This window comes from Pseudophryne corroboree, chromosome 8 (genome assembly GCF_028390025.1).
Source record: "Pseudophryne corroboree isolate aPseCor3 chromosome 8, aPseCor3.hap2, whole genome shotgun sequence".
NCBI lineage: Eukaryota > Metazoa > Chordata > Amphibia > Anura > Myobatrachidae > Pseudophryne > Pseudophryne corroboree.
Window position 1 is genome coordinate 58623559 of NC_086451.1, and position 12844 is coordinate 58636402.

The following is a 12844-nucleotide window of genomic DNA, read 5'->3' on the forward strand; positions in this document are numbered from 1 at the left end:
TAGCAGGTCCTGTCTTAGAGGTAGAGGCCACGGTTCGTCCGTGAGCATCTCTTGAAGTTCCGGGTACCAAGACCTTCTTGGCCAATCCGGAACCACGAGTATAGTTCTTACTCCTCTCCTTCTTATGATTCTCAATACTTTCGGTATGAGGGGCAGAGGAGGGAATACATACACTGACTGGTACACCCACGGCGTTACCAGAGCGTCCACTGCTATTGCCTGAGGGTCCCTTGACCTGGCGCAATATCTGTCCAGTTTTTTGTTTAGACATGACGCCATCATGTCCACCTTTGGTCTTTCCCAACGGTTTACAATTTGGTGGAAGACTTCTGGGTGAAGTCCCCACTCTCCCGGGTGAAGGTCGTGTCTGCTGAGGAAGTCTGCTTCCCAGCTGTCCACTCCCGGAATGAACACTGCTGACAGTGCTATCACATGATTTTCCGCCCAGCGAAGAATCCTTGCAGTTTCTGCCATTGCCCTCCTGCTTCTCGTGCCACCCTGTCTGTTTACGTGGGCGACTGACGTGATGTTGTCCGACTGGATCAACACCGCCTGACCCTGAAGCAGAGGTTTTGCTTGAATTAAGGCATTGTAAATGGCCCTTAGTTCTAGAATGTTTATATGAAGAGATGTTTCCATGCTTGACCACAAGCCCTGGAAATTCCTTCCCTGTGTGACTGCTCCCCAGCCTCTCAGGCTGGCATCCGTGGTTACCAGGATCCAATCCTGAATGCCAAATCTGCGGCCCTCTAGTAGATGAGCCCTCTGAAGCCACCACAGGAGAGACACCCTTGTCCTTGGCGACAGGGTTATCCGTTGATGCATCTGAAGATGCGATCCGGACCATTTTCCCAGTAGATCCCACTGAAAAGTTCTTGCATGGAATCTTCCGAATGGAATCGCTTCGTAAGAAGCCACCATTTTTCCCAGGACCCTTGTGCACTGATGCACTGAGACCTGTCCTGGTTTTATGAGGTTCCTGACTAGCTCGGATAACTCCCTGGCCTTCTCCTCCGGGAGAAACACCTTCTTCTGGACTGTGTCCAGAATCATTCCTAAGAACAGTAGACGTGTCGTTGGAATCAGCTGCGATTTTGGAATATTTAGAATCCATCCGTGCTGACTTAGCACTACCTGAGATAGTGCCACTCCGACTTCTAACTGTTCCTTGGTTCTTGCCCTTATCAGGAGATCGTCCAAGTAAGGGATAATTAAGATGCCTTTTCTTCGTAGAAGAATCATCATTTCGGCCATTACCTTGGTAAAGACCCGAGGCGCCGTGGACAATCCAAACGGCAGCGTCTGAAACTGATAATGACAGTTTTGTACTACAAACCTGAGGTACCCTTGGTGAGAAGGATATATTGGGACGTGGAGATAAGCATCCTTGATGTCCAGCGACACCATATAGTCCCCCTCTTCCAGGTTCGCTATCACCGCTCTGAGTGACTCCATCTTGAATTTGAACCTTTTTATGTAAGTGTTCAAAGATTTTAGATTTAATATTGGTCTCACCGAGCCGTCCGGCTTCGGTACCACAAATAGTGTGGAATAATACCCCTTCCCCTGTTGTAAGAGGGGTACCTTGATTATCACCTGCTGGGAGTACAGCTTGTGAATGGCTTCCAGAACTGCCTCCCTGTCGGAGGGAGACTTTGGTAAAGCAGACTTCAGGAACCGATGAGGAGGAAACGCCTCGAATTCCAGTTTGTACCCCTGTGATACTACCTGTAGAATCCAGGGATCCACTTGCGAGTGAGCCCACTGCGCGTTGAAATACTTGAGACGGGCCCCCACCGTGTCTGAGTCTGCTTGTAAAGCCCCAGCGTCATGCTGAAGACTTGGCAGAAGCAGGGGAGGGCTTCTGCTCCTGGGAAGCGGCTGCATGGTGCTGCCTTTTTCCTCTTCCTCTGCCCTTGGGCAGAAAAGAGTGACCTTTTGCTCGCTTGTACTTATGGGAACGAAAGGACTGAGTTTGAAAAGACTGTCTTTTTCTGTTGATGTGAAGTAACCTGGGGTAAAAAGGTGGATTTTCCAGCCGTTGCCGTGGTCACCAGGTCTGTTAGACCAGCCCCAAATAACTCCTCCCCCTTATACGGCAATACTTCCATGTGCCGTTTGGAATCTGCGTCCCCTGACCACTGTCTGGTCCATAATGCTCTTCTGGCAGAGATGGACATTGCGCTTACTCTTGATGCCAGGGTACAAATATCCCTCTGCGCATCACGCATATATAGCAATGCATCCTTTAAATGTTCTATAGTTAACAGAATATTGTCCCTATCCAGGGTATCAATATTCTCAGTCAGGGAATCCGCCCATGCGACTCCAGCACTGCACATCCAGGCTGATGCGATTGCTGGTCGCAGTATAACACCAGTATGTGTGTATATACTTTTCAGGATATTTTCCAGCCTCCTATCAGCTGGTTCTTTGAGGGTGGCCGTATCAGGGGACGGTAACGCTACTTGTTTAGATAAACGTGTGAGCGCCTTATCTACCCTAGGGGGTGTTTCCCACCGTGCCCTAACCTCTGGCGGGAAAGGGTATAGTGCTAATAACTTATTAGAAATTAGCTGTTTTTTATCGGGGGAAACCCACGCTTTATCACACACCTCATTTATTTCCTCAGACTCAGGAAAAACTATTGGCAGTTTTTTCACACCCACATAATACCCGCCTTTGAGGTATTTGTAGTGTCAGAAAGGTTCAATGCCTCTTTCATTGCCGTGATCATGTAACGTGTGGCCCTACTGGACATTACGTTTGTCTCGTCACCGTCGACACTAGATTCAGTATCTGGATCTGGATCCGTGTCGACCCACTGAGGTAGCGGCCGTTTTAGGGCCCCTGAGGGTGTCTGAGACGCCTGAACAGGCACTAATTGATTTGCCGGCTTTCTCATGTCGTCCACAGTTTTTTGTAAATTGCTGACATTATCACTTAATTGCTTAAACACAATCATCCAGTCAGGTGTCGACTCCCTAGGGGGTGACATCACTAACACAGGCAACTGCTCCGCCTCCACCTCATTTTCCTCCTCATACATGTCGACACACGCGTACCGACACACAGCACACACACCGGGAATGCTCTGATAGAGGACAGGACCCCACTTAGCCCTTTGGGGAGACAGAGGGAGAGTCTGCCAGCACACACCCAGCGCTATATATATACAGGGATAACCTTATATAAGTGTTAATCCCTTATAGCTGCTGTTAATCTAGTTATTTGCTGCCAAAATGCCCCCCCTTCTCTTTTTTACCCTGAATCAGATGCAGTACTGCAGGGGAGAATCAGGGAGCCGTCCTTCCAGCGGAGCTGTGAGGGAATAATGGCGCCAGTGTGCTGAGGAGATAGGCCCCGCCCCTTCACGACGTCCTTAACTCCCGCTTTTTTGTGTAAAATGGCAGGGGAAAAAATACATCCATATAGCCCTGGAGCTATATGTGATGTATTCCTTTTGCCAGCTAAGGTATATGTGTGTTATATTGCGTCTCAGGGCGCTCCCCCCCAGCGCCCTGCACCCTCAGTGACCGGAGTGTGAAGTGTGCTGAGAGCAATGGCGCACAGCTGCGGTGCTGTGCGCTACCTTAGTCTTGAAGACAGGATGTCTTCTGCCGCCGCTTTCACCGGACCTTCGTCTCTTCTGGCTCTGTAAGGGGGACGGCGGCGCGGCTCCGGTGACCCATCCAGGCTGAACCTGTGATCGTCCCTCTGGAGCTAACGTCCAGTAGCCTAAGAAGCCCAATCCACTCTGCACTCAGGTGAGTTCGCTTCTTCTCCCCTTAGTCCCACGATGCAGTGAGCCTGTTGCCAGCAGGACTCACTGAAAATAAAAAAACCTAACTAAACTTTTATTCTAAGCAGCTCTGGAGAGCTACCTAGTTTGCACCCTTCTCGGCCGGGCACAAAAATCTAACTGGCTTGGAGGAGGGTCATAGGGGGAGGAGCCAGTGCACACCACCTGATATCTCAAGCTTTTATTTTGTGCCCTGTCTCCTGCGGAGCCGCTATTCCCCATGGTCCTTACGGAGTCCCAGCATCCACTTAGGACGTTAGAGAAATATCTATATATCATTAGATGACTCGTGATTAAGAAGCATGAATACTGCCACACAGACCTTGTAGTTAGGACTTTGTGCAGTGTATGTTAGAGGTATTTATGTCTAAACAAGGGCTATCAGCCCCTTCCAGCCTCAGATAAGAGGACATTCCTTCCAGCTCCTAGCACCTACTGTAGTACTGGGAACTGGTATGAGGGTGCCAGCCCCTCCCTTCTGCAGCCAACTGATAGTAGCAACTCCAAATGTGTCTATCTGCAAGATTAATTCTGGCCCTAAGGAGCAAACCGTATGAAAGCTCCTCTGCGAGCCCTTTATAAATCGACAATTTGTTGATTTCCCCAAATTTCTTCTGGTAAAGGCCAGGTTCTATGCCCATGTAAAATGAACGCTATTAAATGTACTCAAATGCTTTTGTTAATTATTAAAGCCTTCAATAAATAAACTACAGAACTGTATGCTGTTCAGGCCATGTTGGGAAGTGTAGTGCCATATACACCTTTAGAGAGTGTAATATAATTGTATAATGGCAGGCAGGGCCTTCCAACCTCTATGTCTGTCTGTTTTTACCCAGTTTTGTTCTATTACTATTGTTCTAATTGTAAAGCACAACGGAATATCCTGCGCTATATAAGAAACTGCTAATATTAATAATCATCATCATCATGATGTCATGTTGGGAGGTGTAATGTCCTATGTTATAGTATGGTCCACTCCTTTCAGGTTATATTCGGGAGGTGTAGTGTCCTCTTCCTGCATTAAGTGCTCGACAAACATGTCGTTTTGACAAACCTGTTTTTAAATGCACAAGTCTGCTCAAATTATGGGCTCATTTATCAATGAGTGAGAAATTTCACTGTGATTGAGAAATTGCACAATCAGCGCCTAACTGCCATGTCATTGGCTGTGTTTGAAAAATGACAGTTAGGAGGTGATTGGCTGGTGCAATTTATCACTCACGGTGAAATGTATCACTCAATGATAAATGAGTCTATTTTAAGAGTTAAAGGAGTTCAAATTAAAAAAAAAAAAAAAGGATCTGCAGTTTAATATTAATGGTGTGCGACTTTAATTTTTTTTTCTAAGCTTGTTCCATTTGGGTGCCTCCGTGCAGCTACAGGCTTACAAAATCAACAGAAATTCAATTTAAAAAGCACCCACATACTGGTGGGTGTCTGACTTGAACAAGGTAGCAACTTGCATGTAAAAAAAATAATGAATGCGCTCATTAACTTCATTAGTTTACGGGTTTTATTTTACTTTCACAATAATGCTATAAAACAAAACTGCAAATGTGCTCATCAGGGCTAATTCAGAGTCGGACACTAATGGCACAGCTGCTGCGTCTTTGTAGGCAGCGACTATGCACTATTAAGCAGGAGACGTCCTATTTATATATTACCAGTTATGTAGTCTTAAGTAAAAGTCGCCTGAAGACGCAGCACTGGATCCGCTGTGTGAACACCGATTAGAGATTTACATAAATATTGCATTTCTGCTAATCTCTGCATCAGGCCCACAGTCGTGCATCCACAATGCAGCATTGCTGGATAAGTTGGTGCTATTCCTTGTCTGCAGCGATCACTTAAATCTAAATGGAACGCTGCAGCGGGAGCACGACACTTCTGATTTGCTGCCACTTACAGTGAAACCGTTTAGACTTACTGCTAAGGTATATTTCCACTAGGCGGACAAAATTAAAACCTAAAGCTGCTGTATACATTATGGGTGTGGTTCGTTTTATCGACAGTATCTAGGTCGACAATGTTTAGGTCGACCACTATAGGTCGTCAGTCACTAGGTCGACATGGATGGAAGGTCGACAGGGTTTCTAGGTCGACATGTGCTAGGTCGACATGAGGAATTTTTTTTTTTTTTGGTGTCGTTTTCTTCGTAGAGTGACCGGGATCCCAAATTAGTGCACCACGTCCCCTCGCAAGGCTCGCTTCGCTCGCCATGCTTCGGGCATGGTGCCTTCGCTTCGCTCGGCACACTTCACCGTTCCAATCGTAGTCCACATGGATCGTTAAGTATGAAAAAATAAAAAAAATTTTGAAAAACTCATGTCGACCTTTAGACCTGTCGACCTAGCACATGTCGACCTAGAAACCCTGACGACCTTCCATCCATGTCGACCTAGTGACTGTCGACCTATAGTGGTCGACCTAAACATTGTCGACATAGACACTGTCGATCTTCAGACCGGATCCCATACATTATACACCCTGCTGCAGCAGGAGGCCAAATGGGTCTATTTACTAAGCCTTGGATGGAGATAAAGAGGACGGAGATAAAGTACCAGCCAATCAGCTCCTAACTGTCATTTTTCAAACACAGCCTGTACCATGGCACTTAGGAGCTGATTGGCTGGTACTTTATCTCCGTCCAAGGCTTAGAAAACAGACCCCCATGGGAGGTACAGGGCCCCAAAGCAGGCATGTCATGTTGTGGTATGTAAATCTACTCTCTGCGCAGAGAGTGTCTGTAACAGCCAACCACACAGCTGCACTCATTAAACAGATCTATAACATATCAGACATTTACACCACCCAAGTGATCCCTCCCACAACATGCTTGGATAAAACACATTCGGATGGGACTATTTAAAGGCCACCCATGTCCATTCACATGGATGTGCTTCACGTAGTACAATCCAGCAACCTACCCTTGATGCATTTTATCCCTAATATTAACCGTAAACTCCAGTAAAATGTTGACGACATAACGCAGTGCATTGTGTGCAGGGCTTGTTACCATACGTACTGCAACAACGAGCTTCATGGTTTACTTAAAAAGAAAAAAACCTAAATGGGGACAATTCAATAATACGCGATGAACAGACAATTTTGCAACTGCACACATTAGAAATTATTACGGGGTGTGAGTAAAAAAAAATTGCTGCAGAGTGCCCATGTTTCTGATCAGGAGGAACAGTGCAGGGAATTGTAGCAGTTGTTTACAAATTGTGGAGGCAGCCATTTTAAGGGCTGGTTTAACACTGATTTAGTGACAACATGGAGGGAGGTATAGGACACTCTGCAAATGCTTTATTGCAGCCTGTGATTGGTCATAATGCTTTATTGTGCCATTATAGCCATTTACCATTTTTAATTCCGTCTTGGGAATAATGCAAGTACTAGTGAGAATTAATGTCACCCAGTCAGGAGAAACCAGTTGGGCAGGGTGGGCTGGGGAGGATGTCGGTAAGTGAGGAGACAAGTAAATCGGTTCACTTCAAGCATGAATGCAGGCAGAGACGAATCATACATAGAGGACTTGTTTATAATATGCAACAGCAGAAACGGCTGGTTGATCGGAGCCCCATATGCACGCCCAAGGCAGCCATGCTGTGAGCTGAACCAATACTCAGCACATCAGGTCATAACCAACCAGTTAATCTCTCAGGGAATTGGTAGGCTGCATTGTCATGGCTAGGAGTGTAGCTCCCAGAACAGCTGGCTCTGCTGTGTCCAGGATGCTTGTGCTGCAGCAGTCCCTAGACTCAAGTGACTTGGCAAATAAATGGTATATTCATACCAGAATCTGGGCTTCCCATTGTCTGCATAGATCTAGAACACTGGAAATGTGAGAAAGTCATAAGACCGGCCAGCAGCCTAGATTGTGCCCTTACTAACTGGATCAGAATTAACCCTTTCCTAGAAACCTCAAACTGGGAATATTCAAAGATCCAAGTAGTGAGAGCTATTAGAAATTTTTTTTTCTATACATAAAAAACAACAACTTTTGTTTACATCACAACCACACTCATCATTGCCATTTTTTTCTGCAGTAGAATGAATTAAAGTTTTCTAAATATGACAGACTGCACAGGCCTCACATGTATTGCAGCATTAGGCAGCAATATGCTGGATTCACCCCTGCGGCAGACAAGCCCGCTCTCTGAGCCTGCAGAGTGATCCAAATCCCGCCCAGAGGACTGCAGAATCTTCCCGTAATGAATCTCCACATGAGCTCTGCGGCACCTCGCCAGAACAACTTTTACATACAGCCCTGATGTCTTCAGATCACTCATTCATTATTCACAAAACAAGATTCTGTCCAATCAATCTGTTTGGAATGAAAACCCGGTAATGGATGAGAGCAAATGACAATTGACCATTTGCTCCCAAACACTGGAAAACAGACAAAAATGGGCATTCAGACAAATTGGTTAAATCTGTTTGATTTAACCAATTTACCCAAACAACTGGTTTGTCTGTTTTCCAGATTGTGCGAGGAAATGGTTAATGGACACTTGCTACCATACATTACCAGGTTTTCATTCCAACCAGCTAGATTGGACAAATAATCTTATAGTGTGTATCCAGTGTAGACAACTCTATTTGTATTCTATTACATTGTAACATTTGACTTTTGTATGTCCCCCTCAAAGTATGAATAAGGGACAGACTGGAGGGATAAAACAATTTTATTACATAATAACACTTGGGGTAAATTCATGAAGCAGTGAAAAGAGTGGTGAAGTGAGCTTGTGGAGAAGTTGCCCATGGTAACCAATCAGCTGCTCTGTGCAATTGTATAGTATGCAAATTATAAATGTTACTTCAGTGCTGAATGGTTGCCGTGGGCAACTTCTCCACTGGCTCACTTCTCACTGCTTCATGAATAGACCCAACTATCTGGTTTTCATTTTTGAATTCTCTCTTTTAGAACCTGTGAAACGCTCATTTACACATAGGCGTAATACAAAAAAACAGTGCCGCAGTACAGTCTCTGCCCAGAGGAACACATTATTTCATTACTAATAGCAGAACAACAAACAGGCCATGCAGAAGAGAGACACATATAGAACATGCAGAGTATGGATCTCATCCCCACAGCCAGAAGTCACAGCATAAAGGGCCGTAATTCAGGTTGGATCGCAATAAGCGGGCAACGCGCCGTTTCCAGGGAGGAGACGGAGCGTTGCGGGGGCAGCGGCAGATGAACAGGGGGGGGGGGGGGCGGTGTGAACGGGGGCATGATCACGGCGACTGCTTGACTTCACACGCAGCCGCCACGATCAGGAAGATGGTGGCGAGTCTCCTGCGGCGGGCAGGAGGTTTCCACAGTTTCTGCTAAGAAGCAGAGATTGCGAAGTGTTCGCAATTTCTGCTTGTTGAAGTAGGGGAGGCTCCAATCAGCATCCTTGCCCAGCGATAGGCGGCCCCCAGCATGCGATCCAAAGGATAGCAAATTCTGCTAATTAGCAGAATTTTATATCCTTACTGAATTAGGCCCAAAATAGGCAAAGAACAGAACAGTTCTTCTAACTACAAATAAACAGCAGGATCACACCACTGCAACCACACCACACAATACCTGGACTCTGATCTTACGCAGGGACAACATGGCGGAGCACAGACAAGTCTAACCCTTAAAAAACAGGACAGGTAATTTTATCAGGCAGATAAAACAGTCATTAATATCACTGCTAGAATTCTTAGTGAACTCCCGCTTGTACCACATTACATTTCCCAAAGTAGTCCGGTTCTGGTGTCATGCGTCGGATCCAAATTAATTAGCACTCCACAAATCTGGCATCCTTACTTTTACCCCCGGGAATGAACGGATGTTACAGTTAATGAAGGGCACCTTGTAATTAGATAAAGTCATTTTCACGCATTTTTAGTCTTTCTGAAGTCTCCTCTGGGTATTTAAACTTTTTACGTCTGCGGCATACTATGATTAAAGAATGTACAGGGGATTACCGTAACGCAGATGAGGTTAAACGCATTCATCATTCTATCAGCAGCCATTGAACAGTCAAGTAGCAAAACCGCTGCTAGGGATCTAAGTGGGACAGTTGGAGCAATTGTGGGTTTTACCAGTGTCCCTCTATAGAGGCCTACATAAAGGAACGGCCGTTTATTTACAGGCTTCAGATCTGCATGAACACAAATGTTCACAAGTGCGGTTTCAAGAACAGGGCTCATTTTTGTTAGTGAATGCACTGAAAAACTTTAATGTTGTACAGAACAGGACAGAAGATGGACTAAAAACACAGACGGGGAGGTGTAACGGAGATTATACAAGTGCAGCTGGCTTCACTACAGTATCAGTGCATGGCTGGAATCCATAAAATGCTAGTTATGTGTACGCATGGCAAGAATTTATCAGCTCAACATAGAAACAGATATCTTCACTGACTACCGACACTTGGAGGCCCCACATAATAAGACATTCCCACCACCTATGTCCCCCTACTGCTAAAGGGGAGGTATAGTAATCGTCAGCACGATAACTAGTTTTATAGGATGGGTGAAGTGTCTAAAACATCATTCTGATCTCAGTGCAAATATTATATATATATATATATATATATATATATATATATATATATATATATATATATATATATATATATATATATATATATATACACACACACATATACATATACACACACACACACACACACACACACACACACAATAGGAGTATGGCACCACATGTATATGTTAAAAAAAAAAAACACTATATAATTGTCACTATTGACTAATGAAAACACTCCCTTAGCAGTATAGGGAGTCCGCTAACACCTATGTATTTAGCATGGGTAAGATGCTATTTAGAAAAAAATATAGATATGGGAATAGGGGTAGAAGCAACCAGCAGTGTTTTCAATAATATTTTCTAAAATAGATGGCTAAAAATCTGGAGAGTGGTGGAATTAGTGACCTAGTGTGGAGAGTCAATGAGGTACACCCAACGCGTTTCATCTGTCTGACTTCATCAAGGGGACCCCTTCATGTAGTCAGAGGAAACGTGATGGATTACCTCATTGACTCTCCACACTAAAATAAGCTCAAAGTCTGTCATTTTTAGATTTCGTTTTATATTTTAGTCTTTTTATACACTGTATAATCCCCTCTCCTTTTTACCTTCCCATATTGCTTTTATATGCACTCCCCTACGTTTTTTTTTTTTTTTTTTAATTGTTGATTTGTGCTTTTAGAATAAAACTACGGTTATACTTTTCTACTCAAAAATTGGGTCCACCTCCATTTGCACATCCAGGTCACTAATTCTACCACTACTCTCCAGATTTTTAGCCATCTATTTTAGAAAATGTTATTTAAAACACTGCTGGTCGTATATATATATATATATATATATATATATATATTATATATATATATATATATATATATATATATTTATTTATTTTAAACACAGTACACCACAAGCGAACATTGACCGTTATTAATTGGATAGTCTGACACACTAGCAACACAATCTATACAAGCGTTTCCAGTCCAATATTCCCAGGGGCAGAGGGCACTGGGTGGGTGAAAGCAGAGAATGTCCTTGACATAGAAACTCGCAGAGTTCATACTTCCAGAATGACATTCCTGCAGCTAACGCCCTGCAACACCCACAGCCTGCATAATAGGACAATTACAGTACAGCACCCGGTGCAAAAAAACACACATTGCAACTACTGCCCCACATCAACATGTTAGAAAATGCTAGTAAGGGATGGGTTAAATTCTCTGCCGCTGCTAGGCGCCTTGGTAACAGGATTAAAAATGTATGGGCTGCTGGTAAGAGATATTGGATAAAAATAGGATTGTACACTGTAGAAAGCCATTCAATCTAATCAAATGGGGGTTCAACAATACAATTTACATTAAAAACCCAAGCACCTTATCTGTTGTGTAGCCTTACACCTATTGTCTGCAATTCCTTAGCCTTGGACTGATGCTACAACACACACACACACTTTCAATATCAATATAAAATATTGCAATTGTTATGCACATAGTATAGACCATAGAATGTAATGCAAACACACACACATTTTATATATATAAATATATATATATATATATACACACACACACACACACACACACACATATACATACATACATATATACACACACAATTTTGTTTTAGATCCAGCAACACCAGCTATATTCATGGTATGCTGCAAGAACAATGCACAGGAACACGGTCATACAATGGCTTTAATGCTGAGCAGCCTCTGCAATACACTAAACAGACACCTCCCCATACTCCCCGGTGGTACGGATAATATATACACACAGAGCATGCAACATTCATTGTAAACAAAGCAGAGGAGGGCCGCACGGCTGTTGTTACTATGGGGCAGTAGTAGAATATTGCACCAGGGCGTAATACAGGATTGCAGTAAGGGTGCACAGCAGGGAGAGGGTGGATTTGCTGCCCGGGGCGTACTATGGACACTTGGAGCAGGACGGGGATTGGGGGGAAGGGGTGCGGCCTCACCGGCTCTTGGGGGTTGTTTATCAATCCAGCTCGCACACTCCAGCTCTCCGGATCTTCGTCTGAACGCGTCCGGAGGGGTTCGCACTTTATATATACGGGGCCGGGCTGCGCTGACGTCACCTTCTGCAGCCTCTCCGGAAAAGCACGAAGAGCCGAACTCTCCCGAGCGTAGACTGCGGCTCCCTGCACTGAGGTCCAGGCTTGTATGCTGAAGCTCTGTGTGTTTCCGAGGGATGATCGTGATGATGAATAGGCGTGTTTCCAGCGAGTTCATGGCGCCTTGAGCCGATTTTCTGCTGCAAGGGGAATAATAGCAGGCTGATTTAGGAATGATTGAACGTGAAAAGACATTAAAACTCATTTGTATTGAATGCTATCAGAAAACAAATATTTGCTTTGCAAACCGATAAAGGTTGCGATTAGGATATGCTAAAGGTTGCAGTATAAAGGACGTGCTAAAGGTTGCAGTATAAAGGACGTACTAAAGGTTGCAGTATAAAGGATGTACTAAAGGTTGCAGTATA

General features: G+C 44.4%; 1 protein-coding gene across 2 annotated transcripts in view; it reads right to left on the reverse strand.

Annotated features, from left to right (window-relative positions):
• The window catches only part of SPTAN1 (spectrin alpha, non-erythrocytic 1), a 103927-nt gene extending 91530 nt beyond the window's left edge, over positions 1-12397 (reverse strand). The window contains exons 1-2 of one of the 2 annotated variants that reach the window (XM_063936455.1): positions 12321-12371; positions 9387-9440 (exon numbers count right to left, since the gene is read on the reverse strand). In XM_063936455.1, the coding sequence (XP_063792525.1) occupies positions 9387-9416 (30 nt within the window). In that variant the 5' untranslated portion in view covers positions 9417-9440; positions 12321-12371. Of the gene's footprint in view, positions 1-9386; positions 9441-12320 lie in introns of both variants that reach the window. The other variant, XM_063936459.1, reaches the window with a different exon arrangement.
• Between the last annotated feature and the right edge of the window lie 447 nt (positions 12398-12844).